Source organism: Ranitomeya variabilis, chromosome 6 (assembly GCF_051348905.1).
Source record: "Ranitomeya variabilis isolate aRanVar5 chromosome 6, aRanVar5.hap1, whole genome shotgun sequence".
NCBI classification, from domain to species: Eukaryota; Metazoa; Chordata; class Amphibia; order Anura; family Dendrobatidae; genus Ranitomeya; species Ranitomeya variabilis.
The window spans coordinates 391,338,547-391,359,333 of NC_135237.1; the positions used below are offsets into that span (position 1 = coordinate 391,338,547).

The 20,787-nt window shown below is 45.2% G+C and overlaps 1 protein-coding gene across 3 annotated transcripts in view; it reads right to left on the reverse strand.

The window, feature by feature from the left end:
* DOK6 (docking protein 6) overlaps positions 1 to 20,787 on the reverse strand; it is a 1,023,171-nt gene that overhangs the window by 641,538 nt on the left and 360,846 nt on the right. For 2 of the 3 annotated variants that reach the window (XM_077270110.1, XM_077270112.1), the window contains exon 3: positions 19,800 to 19,914. In XM_077270110.1, the coding sequence (XP_077126225.1) occupies positions 19,800 to 19,914 (115 nt within the window). Of the gene's footprint in view, positions 1 to 19,799; positions 19,915 to 20,787 lie in introns of those variants that run through there. The other variant, XM_077270111.1, reaches the window with a different exon arrangement.

Sequence of the window (20,787 nt, forward strand, 5' to 3'; positions counted from 1 at the left end):
CATGAATTGAGACTGTTTTATTTTTTAAATTATAACTCAAAATTATGAAACTATTTGAATGTACTTTTATAATGCCAGTACAGATGTATCAGTTTGTTACTAGACAGACATATCACAATGTAGCAAGATATCTTGATACAGGAAAATGTAACAACTTCTATCTTTATATGTTCAATGACTCATACTGTGTTAAACGACCATCATTACATTTTTCTGAATCATGATAACTAGGGTTGAGCGAAACGGGTCGTTCATTTTCATAAGTCACCGACTTTTGGCAAAGTCGGCGTCTCATGAAACCCGACCCGATCCCTGTGTGAGGTTGGCCATGCGGTACGCGATCTTGGCGCCAAAGTCGCGTTTCGTATGATGCGATTAGCGCCATTTTTTCAGCCAATGAATGAGCGTGGGCAGAGTGATGACATAGGTGTTAGGGGAGTGAACGCCTATCGTCATGTTAACGCTTGTGCGCAGTAGCGATTTGGAATGTGCAATACGAAATTTTCTGTTCTGGGACGGAGGGGGAGAGAGAGAGAGAGAGAGAGAGAGAGAAAAAAAAAAAAAGAATATCTTCACTGGGTTTCGTGTTTCGTCCGAAACCCGACTTTTCACTGTGGTCGGCCGATTTCACTCGACTCGACTTTTAAGACAGTCGGGTTTCACAAAACCCGACTCGACCCTAAAAAACTAAAGGTCGCTCAACCCTAATGATAACGTTAACACTAAATATGTTAAAATTTATGTGTGTGGAATTAAATGGAATCTGTCAACATTTTGGCATTCACATCAGCAGTCACAGGGTGGGGAGTCTTTTGAATGAATCATATGGCCTGATTCCAAGGAAAAGGATACAATTATGTTTCCTACTCAAGTCTTTAGTAAACAGTCCTACCTGTGTGCCTCATGTCAGATGCCTTGTTGTTGATAAATCCTCTTCCAGGCTCCAAGGCGGATGGTGTCTGGAAGATAACTCTGCCTCCAGAGCTTATCTTACATGAAGTGGAAGTTACTAGTGTGATGTATAATGGCCGCTCTCTGCTCTCCTGATCTCGCTTCACAGATGTGTGTGATGATTAGTGTTGAGCATTCCGATACCGCAAGTATTGGGTATCGGCCGATATTTGCGGTATCGGAATTCCGATACCGAGTTCCGATATTTTTGTGATATCGGAAATCGGAATCGGAAGTTCCCAGTGTATGGTTCCCAGGGTCTGGAGGAGAGGAAACTCTCCTTCAGGCCCCAGGATCCATATTCATGTGTAAAATAAAGAATAAAAATAAAAAATAGGGATATACTCACATTCTGACGCGCCCTGGTTGTAACCGCTGCAACCAGCAGCCTCCGTTCCTAAGAATGAGCGAGTGAAGGACCTGCAATGACATCGTGGCTTGTGATTGGTCGCGTGAGCGGTCACATGAGCGGTCACGCGACCAATCACAAGCCGCAACATCATCGAAGGTCCTTAACTCGGCATTCTTAGGGACGGAGGCACCGCTAAGAGCAGGGGCCGCCGGAGGGGTGAGTATATCAATATTTTTTATTTTTATTCTTTATTTTATACATGAATATGGATCCCAGGGCCTGAAGGAGAGTTTCCTCTCCTTCAGACCCTGGGAACCATTCCGATATTTTGTGTCCCATAGATATGCATTGGTATCGGGTTTCGGGTATCGGTATCGGCGAGATCTGATATTTTGCTGGTATCGGCCGATCCAATCCGATACCGATACCTTTGCATATCGGAAGGTATCACTCAACACTAGTGATGATCACTTCCAAATCTGCAAGTTTCCACTCAGCTTCAGTTTCCATCTCACAAGCAGACAGGGCTGCAATATTGTTGCAATACAGCAGAGCTCATAGAGAAAAATAAATGTAATTTCTCCTATTCTGCATTAGTTACTTATCTCACACTGGTAACTCCGCTTTCATGTAAAATAAGCTGTGGAGGCAAAATTATCTTCCAGGTACCATCCTCCTCATTGACTGGAAGAAGCCATTTACATAAACTGATAAAAAATGATTTCTCAACAAGGCATCTGATATGAGTCACATACAGTACAGATCAAAAGTTTGGACACACCTTCTCATTTAAAGATTTTTCTGTATTTTCATGACTATGAAAATTGTAAATTCACACTGAAGGCATCAAAACTATGAATTAACACATGTGGAATCATATACTTAACAAAAAAGTGTGAAACAACTGAAAATATGTCTTATATTCTAGGTTCTTCAAAGTAGCCACCTTTTGCTTTGATGACTGCTTTGTACACTCTTTGCATTCTCTTGATGAGCTTCAAGAGGTAGTCACCGGAAATGGTTTTCACTTCACAGGTTTGCCCTGTCAGGTTTAACCCCTTCATGACGGTGGGATTTTTCATTTTTCCGTGTTCGTTTTTCACTCCCCTCCTTCCCAGAGCCATAACTTTTTTATTTTTCCATCAATTTGGCCATGTGAGGGCTTATTTTTTGTGGGACAAGTTGTACTTTTGAACGACATCATTGGTGGTTTTACCATGTCGTGTACTAGAAAACAAGAAAAAAATTCCAAGTGCGGTGAAATTGCAAAAAAAGTGCAATCCCACACTTGTTTTTTGCTTGGCTTTTTTGCTAGGTTCACTAAATGCTAAAACTGACCTGCCATTATGATTCTCCAGGTCATTACGAGTTCATAGACACCTAACATGACTAGGTTATTTTTTATCTAAGAGGTGAAAAAAAATTCCAAACTTTGCTAAAAAAAATAAATAAATAAAAAATTGTGCAATATTCCGATACTCGTAGCGTCTCCATTTTTCATGATCTGGGGTCAGTTGAGGACTTATTTTTTGCGTGCCAAGCTGGCGTTTTTAATGATTCCAATCTGGTGCAGGTACGTTCTTTTGATTGCCCGTTATTGCATTTTAATGCAATGTCGCGGCGACCAAAAAAACGTAATTCTGGCGTTTCGATTTTTTTCTCGTTACGCCGTTTAGCGATCAGGTTAATTCTTTTTTTTTTTAAGGTTAATGCTTTTTTTATTGATAGATCAGGCAATTCTGAACGTGGCGATACCAAATATGTGTAGATTTGATTTTTTTATTGATTTATTTTGATTGGGGCGAAAGGGGGGTGATTTAAACTTTTATATTTTTTTTTATTTTTTTCCACATTTTTTTTAACTTTTTTTTTAACTTTTGCCATGCTTCAATATATATATATATATATATAGAATAGAAGCAGGCACAGCACGATCGCCTCTGCTACATAGCAGCGATCTGCTGTTCGCTGCTATGTAGTAGAAAATCAGGTGTGCCGTGAGCGCCGACCACAGGGTGGCGCTCACAGCTACCGGCGATCAGTAACCATAGAGGTCTCAAGGACCTCTATGGTTCCAATGCAAAAGCATCGCCGACCTCCGATCATGTGACGGGGTCGGCGATGCCGTCATTTCCAGCCGCCCGGCCGCATGCGGTGGTTAAATGCCGCTGTCTGCGTTTGACAGCAGCATTTAACTAGTTAATAGCGGCGGGTGAATCGCAATTTCACCCGCTGCTATTCCGGGCACATGTCAGCTGTTCAAAACAGCTGACATGTCCCGGCTTTGATGCGGGCTCACCGCGGAGCCCTGCATCAAATCAGGGGAGCTGAAATCGGACGTACTATCCCGTCCGATGTCAGTAAGGGGTTAATAAGTGGGATTTCTTGCCTTATAAATGGAGTTGGGACCATCAGTTGTGTTGAGCAGAAGTCTGGTGGAAACACAGCTGATAGTCCTACTGAATAGACTGTTAGAATTTGTATTATGGCAAGAAAAAAGCAGCTAAGCAAAGAAAAACGAGTGGCCATCATTACTTTAAGAAATGAAGGTCAGTCAGTCCAAAAAATTGTGAAAACTTTGAAAGTGTCCCCAAGTGCAGTTTGAAAAAACATCAAGCACTACAAAGAAACTGGCTCACATGAGGACCACTGCAGGAAAGGAAGACCAAGAGTCACCTCTGCTTCTGAGGATAAGTTTATCCGAGTCACCAGCCTCACAGATTGTAGGTTAACAGCAGCTTAGATTAGAGACCAGGTCAATGCCACACAGAGTTCTAGCAGCAGACACATCTCTACAACAACTGTTAAGAGGAGACTTTGTGCAGCAGGCCTTCATGGTAAAATAGCTGCTAGGAAACCACTGCTAAGGACAGGCAACAAGCAGAAGAGACTTGTTTGGGCTAAAGAACACAAGGAATGGACATTAGACCAGTGGAAATCTGTGCTTTGGTCTGATGAGTCCAAATTTGAGATCTTTGGTTCCAACCACCATGTCTTTGTGTGACGCAGAAAAGGTGAACGGATGGACTCTACATGCCTGGTTCCCACCGTGAAGCATGGAGGAGGAGGTGTGATGGTGTGGGGGTGCTTTGCTGGTGACACTGTAGGGGATTTATTCAAAATTGAAGGCATACTGAACCAGCATGGCTACCACAGCATATTTCAGCGGCATGCTATTCCATCCGGTTTGCGTTTAGTTGGACCTTAATTTATTTTTCAACAGGACAATGACCTCAAACACACCTCCAGGCTGTGTAATGACTATTTGACCAAGAAGGAGAGTGATGGGGTGCTACGCCAGATGACCTGGCGTCCAGTCACCAGACCTGAACCCAATCGAGGTGGTTTGGGGTGAGCTGGACCACAGAGTGAAGTCAAAAGGGCCAACAAGTGCTAAGCATCTCTGGGAACTCCTTCAAGATTGTTGGAAGACAATTTCCAGTGACTACCTCTTGAAGCTCATCAAGAGAATGCCAATAGTGTGCAAAGCAGTCATCAAAGCTAAAGGTGGCTACTTTGAACAACCTATAATATAAGACATATTTTAAGTTGTTTCACACTTTTTTGTTAAGTATATAATTCCACATGTGTGAATTCATAGTTTTGATGCCTTAAGTGTGAATTTACAATTTTCATTGTCATGAAAATACAGAAAAATCTTTAAATGAGAAGGTGTGTCCAAACTTTTGGTCTGTACTGTAGGTACGACTTTTTTTTCAGCAGTCTATAAGCCAGTGAATATCCGTTAAAATTGCACTGTAAAATACAAAAAATCTGCATTTTTGAGAATAAGAATTTTTCCAAATGTACTTTACGTAGATTCAGTAAAAGGGCACTGAAATAATATAGACAAATTAGATATATTGTGAGGCAGTGACTGGTGTCACATTTTAGGTTAGCTGTGTGTTCCCCAAGGATGCACACAGAGGTGTATTGAGGCCATGGGAGTGCATTGTAGTCACGGACGTAGCTGTGGTTGCAGTGCAGAATAGAAGTGAGTATGGGTCTTGGGTGGGCTGTTTGTACGGGGCAGATTTGAGAAAACCTGCTGGGATTTTCTTTTTTAAATGGACTATAGGACGGTAGTGGTGCAGTCCATTTCCTCCCTCAGCCTAGCCCGGGTATTCCATGTGGCCCATAGCCACAGATTCCAGTTAGAAACCCTGCAGTAAAGGGTTTGGGTGTGTCAGGGTCAGTGTCAGTGTCAGTGTCAGCCTGGTGTTTGCAAGAGTGCAGAGCAGAAGGCTCTGCAGAGCTCCACCTGTGTGAGGCAACACAGGCAGGCGGAGCCAAACAGCTAAGGGAGCTGAAAGGCCTGGCACCCACAGCATACATGGCGGTGCAGTCGCTCATGGCAACTGATCTCGGTGGTGGACTGGCATGTTTATTGACTGCAATCTGAAGGATATGTTTCCCGGCTGCGGTCTGGAGGATATTGTTTGCTGTGTATTACTGAGTTGAGCAATAAAGAGACTTTTGTTTAGGAACTTTCCTGGGTCACTGCCTCATCACTGCACAGTGTGGATGTCACTGCACTAATTATGGTTAGAGAATGTGGGGAGTGTGAACTGAGGCATACCCCAAAGCATGATGCATGTGGGTAAGCAAGCCAGTTGGAAAAATGAAGGAGCTTTTGAAACAGTTGGTCCTCATTCAGCAGCAGCAGGAGCTGAAGTTACAGTGGCAGCAGCAAGAGGCGCTTAAGTTTCAGCAGCAGCAGGAGCTACTGGGCCAGAACCAGCAAGAGGTGCTGCAGTTCTAGTGGCAGGAGCAAGAGGTGCTGCAATTCCAATGACAGCAGCAAGAGCCACTGCAGTTGCAGCAGCAAGAGCATCAGTGGTGTAAAGAGGAGACCCCTAAGGTGAAGGGGAACAGTGGTGCCAAAAAGAGACCCCTAAGGTGAGGGTCAATCAGCGGTGTAAAGTGGAGACCCCTAAGGTGAGGGGAAAACAGTAGTGACAAGAAGAGACCCCCAATGTAAGGGGCTATCAGAGGGTGTACCAGTGGTCCTTTGCAGAGAATCATCCAGCCAGGTCTCAGTCATATGACTTATTGCAGTTTGGTGGAGGAATGGCTCCAGCCTGAGAGTGGTGGTGGTCAACAGGCTGGTGAGGGCTCTGCAGGCCGCCATGCACTGTTGGGTGGGGTAAGGGGACTGGGTACTATGGACTAGCTGATAAGTTGGATTGAGCGGTATACAGCCACTCAGGACTTTGTACAGGAGCATGGGAAAAGTCCACAAACCACTGTTGGAGCTAACCAGGACCAAGCTCGTGATGAGGGGGTAACCCGAAGTGAGGATGTCAAAAGTCCCGTTCCCCTAAATTTGCTCCAAGGTATAGTCATGCCACAGCGATTAAGTGTTGGCGGTGCCAAGGTCCCGAACATGTGGCTGCCAACTGCCCCTGACAGCTAAACCCATGGACTGCGGATATATTTGCCATGTGTCTATGTATGCCCAGCCAGTTTGTACTGCCACTACAGGCACTGCAAGCAGCGAACTTTGACTGTGCCTGGTCCCCATGAATGGGTACCAAATAGAGGCTCTCCTGGACTCGGGGAGCGTAGTGACTTAGGTCCGTGGGTCTCTTGTTGCCAGGGAAAACCCTAGAGGATGGAAAATTTAGTTGATGGGTATCAATGGGGAATTCAGGAAGCACCCGACAGCGGAGGATAATTTTTCCACACCATGTTGGGGCATTAAACATGTGGTGGGAGTGGTGAAGACCCTTCCATATGGGACTGTGTTGGGAAGAGACTTGCCCCTGTTCTGGTCACTGTGGGAGACCATGGTTAACCCTCCCAAGGTATATGCTATTCCGGGTGCGGAACCTGAAGATCCCAAGTCAGGTATACCTGCCATAGTGTTCGCCAACCTAGGCACATAGTGTAACCCCGATAGGTTCCTCCTAGAGGTTGTGACAGGAGAGGTCGAGGAGACCCCACTGAACCACGAGCTAGAAATGTTCCCCTCTTAAGTTTGGGACAGTCCCTTTCCAGGGACCCACACAAAAACATGTGAATAAAAAAAAGCCTGGAGGAACCAGGAGTGTGTGGTCGCGGAGGTGACTAGGAACGTATGCACAGGGAACCCTCTGGCACCGGCTAAGGATGTGGCCAGGGGTCAGGGAGAAATGGATAGAGCTCTCACTAGACAGCAGTGTCTGGAGGCTCGAGTTCGGGTGCAACGTGATATGGATGTATGCCTGAAGTTGTCGAGGCGGACCCCAGTGTTTCGGTGGGACATAATCACCAAGGCATGGGTAAGGGTACAGAGGAAACTATACCAAGTGCCTGAAGGCAGGTACTTAGGTTACGGGATGAGTTGTGGGGTTAGTGAACCCCAAATAAACCAGGTGGAGGCCACCCGAAAATGGCCCAAGTCTACTGTCAGTCAGGAAAGGGGGTGTGTCTTCTGCAACGGAGAACGGGGAGGTGGTTGGTCACATAATGAATTATGGAGGAGAAACGCAAAGGGAACCCTCTGGCACCGGCTAAGGATGTGGCCAGGGTTCTGGGAGAAATGGATAGAGCTCTCACTAGAGAGAGGTGGTTGGCCACATAACGAATTATGAAGGAGAAACGCAAAGGGGAGGGATGTTTGCGTTAACCGATGGTTCCGGTCCCTACTTTTGTTTCTCAGTTCAGTGTCAGGTGGGGGTATCACAGGGTCATGCGGATGCCCTGTCATGTGCCCATGTGGTTGACAAGTGTGCAAACCCTCAGGTTTGAGAAGAGGGAGTGTAGGAATGTGAGGCAGTGACCGGTGTCAAATGTAAGGGTCGCTGTGTGTTCCCCTTAGGATGCACACGGAGGCATATTGAGGCCATGGGAGTGCATTGCAGTCACGAGTGTAGCTGTGGTTGCAGTGCAGAATAGAAGTGAGTATGGGTCTTGGGTGGGCTGTTTGTCCAAGGCAGATTTGAGAAAGCCTGCTGGGCTTTTATTTTTGAAACGGATTACAGGATAGTAGTGGGGCAGTCCGTTTCCTCTGGCCCGGGTTTTCCATGTTGCTCATGGCCACAGATTCCAGTTAAAAACCTTGCTGTAAAGGGTTTGGGTGTGTCAGTGTCAGTCTGGTGTTAACAAGAGTGCAGAGCAGAAGGTTCTACAGAGCTCCACCTGTGTGAGGCAACACAGGCAAGTGGAGCCAAGCAGCCAAGGGCTCTGAAAGGCCTTACACCCACAGCGTACACAGCGGTACAGATGCCCACGGCAATCGGTCTCGGAGGTGGATTGGCATGTTTATTGGCTGCATTCTGGAGGATATGTTTCCCAGCTGCAATATAGAGGATATTGTGGGCTATGTATTGCTGTGAGTTGAGCATTATAGAGACTTATGTTTTGGAACTTTCCTGGGTTACTGCCTCATCACTGCATAGCGTGGATACCGCTGCACTACAATATACTTACCTCATCACTCATCTGTTAGGCACTTCTCTGCTTGCTGCCTGTCATTGAGTCTTCAAAGCGACATCTTCTTTCCTGCGTTGCGAGTGACATCTCCCGCAATGTTCACTCTAAACTGGAATTTCAGTCCGTGGCCACTCTTCAGAAGTTATTGCAAGTGGCACTTTGTGGTATCTCAGACCTGCAATGCTCAGTCACCTACAATGCCTAGTCAATGCAGGAAGTCTCAACCTAGAGTGAACAGGTTGAGTATGTGACAGCAAAAAGAGGCCTTGAAGACTGAGCAGGACTTTCTGCCATCATAGCTCCAGTCGATTTACGCTAGGCTGGGACTTTTAGAGGCAGCCAGGCCTCAGGTCATATGACAAGTACATAATAACGCAATGTACGATGTGCAATAACTTCCGAGACCTCGTCTTAGCTCGAAATGAAGAGGCCAGGAGATGCAACTTGAAACAGGAGAAAGAAGTGGCGGCTCTGGAGACGAGATAGCGGGCAGTGAGCAGCGATGGCTCCAGACATGTGAGGTGAGTATATGTTGCTTGTTATGTTAAAAAGGCTACTTCTATATATTCTATAGTGTTGTACTGAGATTATCATCATCATCATCAGGGTCTGTTGTTTAAGGGGCTTAAAATATGAGAAATTATATTACCCAAGGAAAGCCAACACAAACGGGCGAACAAACAAGCTCCATACAGATGTTGGATTTGATCTCATGCAAATACTTCAATTTCAGTGCCGCAAGACTATAGGATTATAAGCTAATTATTAAAACTAATAAAACATAAATGCATAAACATATTTTTCATCGCCAAATCATAGCAACCCATAAAATACAGTTAATGCTAGAGCCACATATATCCTTCCATGCCTTTTCTCTTAGCCTGACATATTCTGGCAATTGCTAGCTTTAAAAAAAACATTATGCAGTGATACCCTATCACGAGATGCCAATTTCTACATGAGTCCAAGTGAGGCCAACAAGTAATTAGGATGTACAAGTCATGCTACATGTTTGCAATATTGTATTACATTTGTTTTCTGAGAAATTGGAGTCTTTAATCAAATTCAAGCAAAAGTAAAGGTGGATACGTATCCTGGGAAATGCTCCAAATATATATGCAGAACTTGTCTACAGTATAAATGTGCAATCATATAATTTCTTGTCATATATATCAATATTGCTTCTTGTCCTGTTTAAATTAAGTGTGAGTTCTGATATATGTTGCTATGAGCTACAAAGAAGTGTCTAAGTGTAGCTGCAAGCAGCAGCAACATGCATTGATACTGGCCTATTTGGAAGCTTTATTATTAAATTTATAGAGATTTTAATATTACAGAGTAAGGATATTGCCCATGGCAGAGTGGCATTTGGTTATATAGTAGGAAAATGATCTAAGCCTGCGAAAGTTTAAAAATGTGAGATATGCCTTGAAGCAATAAAAACTTCAAAAAAAGTGGCCATACTAAAATACAGATTATTAATCCTATAATTAAATCCATATCTTAGGTGATGAATGACAGATTGCTGGGGCACTACCCTTGTGATTCTCACTGATTGCTGGAAGTGAGGTCCTAAGCTCCCCATTCCTCCTTATAGCTTGTGCAAAATTGTCTCCCCATTCAAAGTATGATAGAGGAAGCCAGCTATAGTGCTGTGGATAGGTGATGAAATGTAATTTGTGAGACAACCCCTTTAACAAGAACACATCTGAAGATGCAGAAACACAAAAATATATGTGACATATGTTATATTGCAGTGTATACATATCTAATCGCATAAAAGCAGATGGTGCATTTCATAGTTTGTTGTAATAAAAGTGTTAAAACAAGCCAAAGCTATCAATAAGGAGTGTGCTCACCATGTTAATGGTGATAATGTACATATTTTCACATGTGTACTGTTCGTAGTCACCTGGTAAATTCAAAATGGCTACCAGGAACAGGCTTGGTTACAAGTTACTCCATTTCACAGAACCCAGGGGTCACCCTGGTCTTTACCCTTATCTTAAAAATATGTTCTTTCAGGGACAAAATTCTCCTTCTTCTGACCATTAACATTTAAATATGTAGATTAAAAAAAATAGAGCTCATTGGTAATGCATACCAGCATAATGTTTATCAGTGACAAAATGAAACACGGTGAGGTATTATAATGTTATAGGACAGTTTTGCTGTCTATGTGACTGTAGGCCTAGAACATGTTAAAAGAACAACTATCAACAATGAGGATTAGTGTAATGGAGTGATGCTGGCAAGAAAAAGAATATTATACCTTCCTTACAGTGGACCAAACAGTAAAACCAACATTTTTGAGTTGGTGAGAGAGGTAAGGTGTAGGTTATTAGCAGGCTCTGGCCTGTCGCAAAATGTCAGCTGAGTCCCGGGCAGCACCAGACACTCATGCAGCACTGATGGGCACCGGAGACACCTGCAGCACCGGCCAGCAACCGCCGGGCACCCGGAGACACCTGGCAGCAGCACCAGACATGCACCAGCACAAGACCCCCGCACCCTCATGCCACACATTGGAGCCCCCCTCATCCTAGCCTGTGCCCTGCAGCATCACCCCACTCCTGCCTCCTTCAGCAGCAACCCTGGGACCCCGCTTCACTGCACCCACCACCCCAGGTAAGCAATAAGATGCATGGATTATAAGAAGCACCACCATTTTATAAAAAAATATTTTTTTCTTATTTTTCTCCTCAAAATTTGGGGTGCATTTTATAATCCGGTCTTAGGGCTGGCGGAACGCACCAAATAAATATAAAGATAGTAATAAGGTGCGTTCACAGCCCAGGGTCCACCGTGCAGAGATGGAACCTGCTGCTAGGTAATGGCGGCACTATATGGCAGTACTACACCAGAATAGACATGGGTTCCATCACCTGGTATAAACTGATGCAAACTCTGTTGCTTTACAGAGTCACAGGGAAACAAAGAAAATGCTGTGCCCTGTTAGCAGTCACAGGGTGCAGCAGATGGATGCTAGTGGGATCCCTGAAACTCACCCCCACTACGCTGGTGATTTATCTCGATCTAACCCTCGGTGGCTTTTGAGCCCGCACCTGAGGACACCCTGAGTCAGATGCTGAGATCAAGCGGGAGTTCCCACCCTACACTGACCAGTAGTCAGGCCAGATTAAAGATTACCATACAGCGCCGCTCTGGCAGATGCCACTAACCACTCTAACTAGGGCTTGGAAAGTGCACTGATTGCGCACGGCGCTGCACTGGCGGTCACTGTATCATGTGCTAGATATGCTGGAAAGCACTGCCAGGCGCTAGGTAGCTTCCACCATTCACGAGCAGTCAAAAACTCTAGGGATGGGAAGGATTTGGAGCTTTCATCCATTGACAGGCACACATCCACACACACACGTTTGCAAGTTTATACTAGCGCATGGCCGGGTGGCATGCAAACCTTCTAGAGTAGTAGCACTCCAGGGCCTTCCTGATAGTCCAATAGGAGTCGCAACAGGACCTGAGCATGTGACCTCCGACCTCCAATGGGAGGTCGACCCGTGGGCATGCTCAGTATGGAAAAAGCAGGACTTAGTCCCTGAAACGCCTGCTCACTGCTGATAAGTGCTGGCTACAAAGGCAGGACCTGGAAAGGCAGCAGTAACCAAGTGCACAGTATCAGCTTGAGCCAGACGCTGGCCCCGCTGAGCAGGTTCCACTGTGGCTGGAGGAGAATGGGAGACTGCAGCAGACATGGTTTGAGATTCCCCCTGTGCAGTGGCGGGAACTCGACACCTAACATCTGGTGTGTCTTATAATCTGAAAAATATGGTATATTCATGACAATAGGGCACGAATACGAATTACCATATATACTCGAGTATAAGCCGAGATTTTCAGCCCAAATTTTTGGGCTGAAAGTGCCCCTCTCGGCTTGTACTCGAGTCATGGTTGGCGGCGGGGTCGGCGGGTGAGGGGGAGAGAGGACTGTCGCATACTCACCTGCTCCTGGCATTCCTGATGTGGTCCCCGCATGTCCCACGGTCTTCGGGTGCCGCAGATCTTCCTCTGTTCAGCGTTCACTGTCATGATCTCTGCAGGCAGAGATCATAGCAAGCCTATAGAGGGACAAGCTCTCGGAAGATGGAACTATACTGACCATGAACTAAGCCTGCCGCGCAACTAGAAATAGCCAGGTAGCATTTCCTATTTATCGCTAGATGCCCAGCTCTGGCCTAAGACCTAAATAGCTAGCAGAGGGAAATATAAGACCTGGCTCACCTCTAGAGAAATATTCCAAAGAAGACAGTAGCCCCCCACATATAATGACGGTGAGTTCAGATGAAACAACAAACGCAGCAGGAAAATAGTCTTAGCAAATTTGAGGTCCGCTTACTAGATAGCAGAAGACAGATAGTATACTTTCATGGTCAGCAGAAAAATACTAACAAAACACCATCCAGAGATTACCTTAAACTCTGGCATTAACTCATAACGCCAGAGTAGCAATCCCTGATCGACGAGAGCTTTCCAGACACAGTAACAAAACTTCAGCTGCGAACTGGAACAAATAGGCAAAACAAAACATGGACAAAAGTCCAACTTATCAGTAGTTGTCTAGAAGCAGGAACAAGCACTGAGAGGCATCAGATAACATTGTTGACCGGCAAGAAACCACCAGAGAAATGAGCTTAAATAGCGACACCCACTACTGATGGAATCAGGTGAAACAGGAAAGAGGATGACAAGTCCAATTCCACAAGCGGCCACCGGGGGAGCCCAGAATCCAAATTCACAACAGTACCCCCCCCTCAAGGAGGGGGCACCGAACCCTCACCAGATCCACCAGGGCGACCAGGATGAGCCCTATGGAAGGCACGAACAAGATCAGAAGCATGAACATCAGATGCATTGACCCAAGAATTATCCTCCTGGCCGTAACCCTTCCAGTTGACCAGATACTGGAGTTTCCGTCTGGAAACACGAGAGTCCAAAATTTTCTCCACAACGTACTCCAACTCACCCTCAACCAACACCGGAGCAGGAGGCTCAACAGAAGGTACAACAGGTACCTCATACCTGCGCAATAACGACCGATGAAAAACGTTATGAATGGAAAAGGACGCAGGGAGGTCCAAACGGAAAGAAACAGGATTAAGAATCTCCAATATTCTATAAGGGCCGATGAACCGAGGTTTAAACTTAGGAGAAGAGACCCTCATAGGGACAAAACGAGAAGACAACCACACTAAATCTCCAACACAAAGCCGAGAACCAACACGACGATGACGGTTGGCAAAACGCTGAGTCTTCTCCTGGGACAACTTCAAATTGTCCATAACCTGCCCCCAGATGTGATGCAATCTCTCCACCACCGCATCCACTCCAGGACAATCCGAGGATTCCACCTGACCGGAGGAAAATCGAGGGTGAAACCCCGAATTACAGAAAAACGGGGACACCAAGGTGGAAGAACTGGCCCGATTATTGAGGGCGAACTCTGCCAATGGCAAAAAAGCAACCCAATCATCCTGGTCAGCAGAGACAAAACACCTCAGATATGTCTCAAGGGTCTGATTAGTCCGCTCGGTCTGGCCATTAGTCTGAGGGTGAAAAGCAGATGAAAAAGACAAATCTATGCCCATCCTAGCACAGAATGCCCGCCAAAATCTAGACACAAATTGGGTACCTCTGTCAGAAACAATATTCTCAGGAATACCGTGCAATCGGACAACATTCTGAAAAAACAGAGGAACCAACTCAGAAGAAGAAGGCAACTTGGGCAGAGGAACCAAATGGACCATTTTAGAGAAACGGTCACAGACCACCCAGATGACAGACATCTTCTGGGAAACAGGCAGATCTGAAATAAAATCCATCGAGATGTGTGTCCAAGGCCTCTTAGGAATAGGCAAGGGCAACAGCAGTCCGCTAGCCCGAGAACTACAAGACTTGGCCCGAGCACAAACGTCACATGACTGCACAAAGACTCGCACATCTCGTGACAGAGAAGGCCACCAGAAGGATCTTGCCACCAAATCCCTGGTACCAAAAATTCCGGGATGACCTGCCAATGCAGAAGAATGTACCTCAGAGATGACTCTGCTGGTCCAATCATCCGGAACAAACAGTCTATCAGGCGGACAACGATCCGGTCTATCCGCCTGAAACTCTTGCAAGGACCGCCGCAGATCAGGAGAAACGGCCGACAAAATTACTCCCTCCCTAAGGATACCTGTGGGTTCAGAATTACCAGGAGAGTCCGGGTCAAAACTCCTAGAAAGGGCATCTGCCTTAACATTCTTAGAACCCGGTAGGTATGACACCACAAAATTAAAGCGAGAAAAAAATAAAGACCAGCGCGCCTGTCTAGGATTCAGGCGTCTGGCAGTCTCAAGATAAATCAAATTTTTGTGGTCAGTCAATACCACCACCTGATGCCTAGCCCCCTCGAGCCAATGGCGCCACTCCTCAAACGCCCACTTCATGGCCAAAAGCTCCCGATTCCCAACATCATAATTCCGCTCTGCGGGCGAAAATTTGCGAGAAAAGAAGGCACAAGGCCTAATGACGGAGCAGACGGAACCTTTCTGCGACAACACTGCCCCAGCTCCGATCTCCGAAACGTCAACCTCAACCTGAAAAGGCAGATTCACATCAGGCTGACGCAACACAGGGGCAGAGGCAAAACGGCGCTTAAGCTCCTGAAAGGCCTCTACAGCATGAGGGGACCAATTAGCAACATCAGCGCCTTGTCTGGTCAAATCAGTCAGTGGTTTAACGACATCCGAAAAACCAGCAATAAATCGGCGGTAAAAATTGGCAAAGCCCAAAAATCTCTGAAGACCCTTAAGAGAGGAGGGCTGAGTCCAGTCACAAATAGCTTGCACCTTGACGGGATCCATCTCAATGGAAGAGGGAGAAAAAATATACCCCAAAAAGGAAATTTTCTGGACCCCAAAAACGCACTTAGACCCCTTCACACATAAAGAATTAGACCGCAGAACCTGAAAAACTCTCCTGACCTGCTGGACATGAGAGTCCCAGTCATCAGAAAAAATCAGAATATCATCCAGATATATTATCATAAATTTATCCAGAAAATCGCGGAAAATATCATGCATAAAAGACTGGAAAACTGAAGGGGCATTAGAAAGACCAAAAGGCATGACCAAATACTCAAAGTGGCCCTCGGGCGTATTAAATGCGGTCTTCCACTCATCCCCCTGCCTGATCCGCACCAAATTATACGCCCCACGAAGATCAATTTTAGAGAACCACTTAGCACCCTCTATACGAGCAAACAAATCAGTAAGCAATGGCAATGGGTATTGATACTTAACAGTGATCTTATTCAGAAGCCGATAATCAATACATGGTCTCAAAGAGCCGTCTTTTTTTGAGACAAAGAAAAACCCAGCTCCCAAGGGAGAAGAAGATGGACGAATATGTCCCTTTTCCAAAGACTCCTTTATATATTCCCGCATAGCAGCATGTTCCGGCACAGACAAATTAAACAAACGACCCTTCGGATATTTACAACCCGGTATCAAATCTATGGCACAATCGCACTCACGGTGCGGAGGTAACGACCCAAGCTTGGGTTCGTCAAAGACGTCTTGATAATCAGAGAGGAACTCAGGGACTTCAGAGGGAATGGACGACGAAATAGAAACCAAAGGTACGTCCCCATGAATACCCTTACATCCCCAGCTCAACACAGACATAGCTCTCCAGTCCAAGACTGGGTTGTGAGACTGCAACCATGGCAATCCCAGTACCAAATCGTCATGTAAATTATACAGCACCAGGAAACGAATAATCTCCTGGTGATCCGGATTGATACGCATGGTTACTTGTGTCCAGTATTGTGGTTTATTATTAGCCAATGGGGTGGAGTCAATCCCCTTCAGAGGAATAAGAGTCTCCAAAGGCTCTAAATCAAAACCACAACGATTGGCAAAGGACCAATCCATAAGACTCAGAGCGGCGCCAGAGTCAACATAGGCGTCCGTGGCAATGGATGACAAAGAGCAAATCAGGGTTACAGACAAAATAAACTTAGACTGAATGGTGCCAATGGAAACAGACTTATCAAGCTTCTTTGTACGCCTAGAGCATGCCGATATAACATGAGTAGAATCCCCACAATAGAAACACAATCCATTCTTCCGTCTAAAATTCTGTCGCTCGCTCCTGGACAGAATTCTATCACACTGCATACTTTCTGGCGTCTTTTCCATAGACACCGCCAGATGGTGCATCGGTTTGCGCTCCCGCAGACGCCTATCAATCTGAATAGCCATTGTCATGGACTCATTCAGACCTGCAGGCAAAGGGAACCCCACCATAACATCCTTAACGGCATCAGAGAGACCTTCTCTGAAAGTTGCCGCCAAGGCGCACTCATTCCACTGAGTAAGCACAGACCATTTACGGAATTTTTGGCAGAAAACTTCAGCTTCGTCTTGCCCCTGAGATAGTGCCATCAAAGTTTTTTCTGCCTGAAGTTCCAAATGAGGTTCCTCATAAAGCAAGCCCAAGGCCAGAAAAAACGCATCCACATCGCGTAACGCAGGATCCCCTGCTGGCAATGAGAAGGCCCAATCTTGAGGGTCACCCCTGAGCAAGGAAATCACAATCCTAACCTGCTGAGCAGGGTCTCCAGCTGAACGAGACTTCAGGGACAAATAAAGCTTACAATTATTTCGGAAATTCTGGAAGCTAGCTCTATTCCCTGTGAAGAACTCCGGCAAAGGAATTCTCGGCTCAGATACCGGAGCATGTACCACAAAATCTTGTAAATTTTGTACTTTCGTGATGAGATTATTCAAACCCGCAGTTACACTCTGGAGATCCATTATTGTCAGGTGCACACAGAGCATACAGAGATTAGGAGGAGAGAGAGAAAAAAGACTGCAGCAAGGCAGACTGGAGGAAAAAAAAAAAAATTCCAGCAGACTTCTTATAACTCTCCTTTCTCAACCTGGGTCTTTAACACTTTATTGGCCGGTCAAACTGTCATGATCTCTGCAGGCAGAGATCATAGCAAGCCTATAGAGGGACAAGCTCTCGGAAGATGGAACTATACTGACCATGAACTAAGCCTGCCGCGCAACTAGAAATAGCCAGGTAGCATTTCCTATTTATCGCTAGATGCCCAGCTCTGGCCTAAGACCTAAATAGCTAGCAGAGGGAAATATAAGACCTGGCTCACCTCTAGAGAAATATTCCAAAGAAGACAGTAGCCCCCCACATATAATGACGGTGAGTTCAGATGAAACAACAAACGCAGCAGGAAAATAGTCTTAGCAAATTTGAGGTCCGCTTACTAGATAGCAGAAGACAGATAGTATACTTTCATGGTCAGCAGAAAAATACTAACAAAACACCATCCAGAGATTACCTTAAACTCTGGCATTAACTCATAACGCCAGAGTAGCAATCCCTGATCGACGAGAGCTTTCCAGACACAGTAACAAAACTTCAGCTGCGAACTGGAACAAATAGGCAAAACAAAACATGGACAAAAGTCCAACTTATCAGTAGTTGTCTAGAAGCAGGAACAAGCACTGAGAGGCATCAGATAACATTGTTGACCGGCAAGAAACCACCAGAGAAATGAGCTTAAATAGCGACACCCACTACTGATGGAATCAGGTGAAACAGGAAAGAGGATGACAAGTCCAATTCCACAAGCGGCCACCGGGGGAGCCCAGAATCCAAATTCACAACAGTTCACATGGTACCCCTCATTAAAGTAATGAATATGGACTCCACCCCCATAGGAGTGGAGCCGCATATTCATTCCTGTAATGAGTGGTACCAGTGACTGCTGACAGAGTTAGAAGCTGCCGTGCCTGGAGACCATCTCTCCGGGAGAAGGAGCCAGGGACCGCGCCGGAGCAGGTAAGTATTTCATATTTACTGTACCTTCCCTTGTTCCATCCGCCGGGTGCCGCTCTGTCTTCCCGTCCTCTTGCAGTGACTGTGCAGGTCAGAGGGCATGATGACGTATTAGTGTGCGCGCTGCCCTCTGCCTGAACAGTCAGTGCGGAGAGATGGGACGCCGAGGAGCAGCGGGCAGCAAGAGAGGTGAGTATGTCACTTTTTTTTTTTATTACAGCAGCAGCAGCATTAAATGTGGCACAGTTTTATATGGAACATCTATGGGGCAATAATGAACTGTAAGGAGCATTATATGTGGCACATTTTTATATGGAGCCAATCTCAATTAATCTTACTTTTATTGGTATCTATTTTTATTTTTGAAATTTACCGGTAGCTGCTGCATTTCCTACCCTAGGCTTATACTCGAGTCAATAAGTTTTTCCAGTTTTTTGTGGCAAAATTAGGGGGGTCGGCTTATACTCGGGTCGGCTTATACTCGAGTATATACGGTAGGTTGCAAGCATTAGCAATTCTGTGGTCAGCTCCCCACCCTGTCATGCAATGGTTTTATCATGCTGCTGATGTCGCTGCATGATGATGAGGTCACCTCATCACTCTATATGTATGATTACTGTGCCACAGAGGAGGATGAGGCATGGAAGCTGCAGCCAGGAGAGGGTAAGCACTCATAGAGCAGTAGATATAATACTTTTTTATTGAAGTCTTTGGGGGGGAAGTTTACAGAATGAGAGATGGTAAATCCATTACTCTAAACAAAAATTGACACAAATTCTAATATATCCAATATAGATTCCTTTACAGTTTGATTTTTTGATAGTTGTCGACACCAGCACAATTGCACTAATAGGGTATAATATTTGCCACATATACAATCTCCTTTTAACTTATAGCAATAGAGTGCTTTATTATAATTAAGTTTCTCTAAAATATTTTTGTCTAAATATTTTACCACTAAATTGGATAATTCCAGCGAGTTACAATATCTATTTTGTCTTATGATATCGCAGTCATATATAGTCTTATGAATATAACGTGGATTGTAATTCATAGATTAATGCTCTTATATTAAATGATACATTGTTTTATAAGAAATGTCAAAATCTTGCATGGTTCCACTGTGTAAATAAAATAATTCATCATGTTTAAGACTATTGTTTTGAAACAGACTGTGGTTCCTTGTACAGCAAATATTGTAGTAATTGCTTACCTGACTCACAGGCAAATGTCTTTGAAGTCTCATCATGAAAGATAATTGCTACCGCATGTTTCTTGGTCTCTCGAGGCAATCGTGTTATAGTTTTGATGTTGTGCAGTTCTGTTACCTTGAACAAGAAAGACTTATGTTTGTTTCTCGGAAAGTGTAAACACTTCTGTGCTAATGTCTTTTGATAAATACAATATTATAATAATATAACGTACTACATGTGGTTGTTATCTTATTGCATGCTGATTTAATAGCCATTTCTTACCATTTCATTGCTAACTAAACCTTTACTTTCAATGGAAAGATCATTAATAGTGTTGAGCATTCCGATACCGCATGCATCGGGTATCGGCCGATACTTGCGGGTATCGGAATTCCGATACCGAGATCCGATACTTTTGTGGTATCGGGTATCGGTATCGAAACAACATTAATGTGTAAAATTAAGAATTAAAATAAAAAATATTGCTATACTCACCTCTCCGACGCAGCCTGGACCTCACCGAGGGAACCGGCAGCGTTCTTTGCTTAAAATGCGCACTTTTACTTCCTTCCGTGACATCACGGCTTGTGATTGGTCGCGTGCCGCCCATGTGGCCACGACGCGACCAATCACAGCAAGCCGTGATGTAATTTTCAGGTCCTCAATGCCTAATTCTAGGCATTCAGGAATTTAAAATTACGTTCCGGCTTGTGATTGGTCGCGTCGCGGTCACATGGGCGACGCGACCAATCACAAGCCATGACGTCACGGGAGGCAGGAGACGCGCGCATTTTTAAAATTACGTCACGGCTTGTGATTGGTTGCGTGCCGCCCATGTGACCGCGACGCGACCAATCACAGCAAGCCGTGATGTAATTTCAGGTCCTGATGCCTATTTCTGAATTGAGGACCTGAAATTACGTCACGGCTTGCTGTGATTGGTCGCGTCGCGGTCACATGGGCGGCACAATACCCGATACCAACACAAGTCAATGGGACTCAAGTATC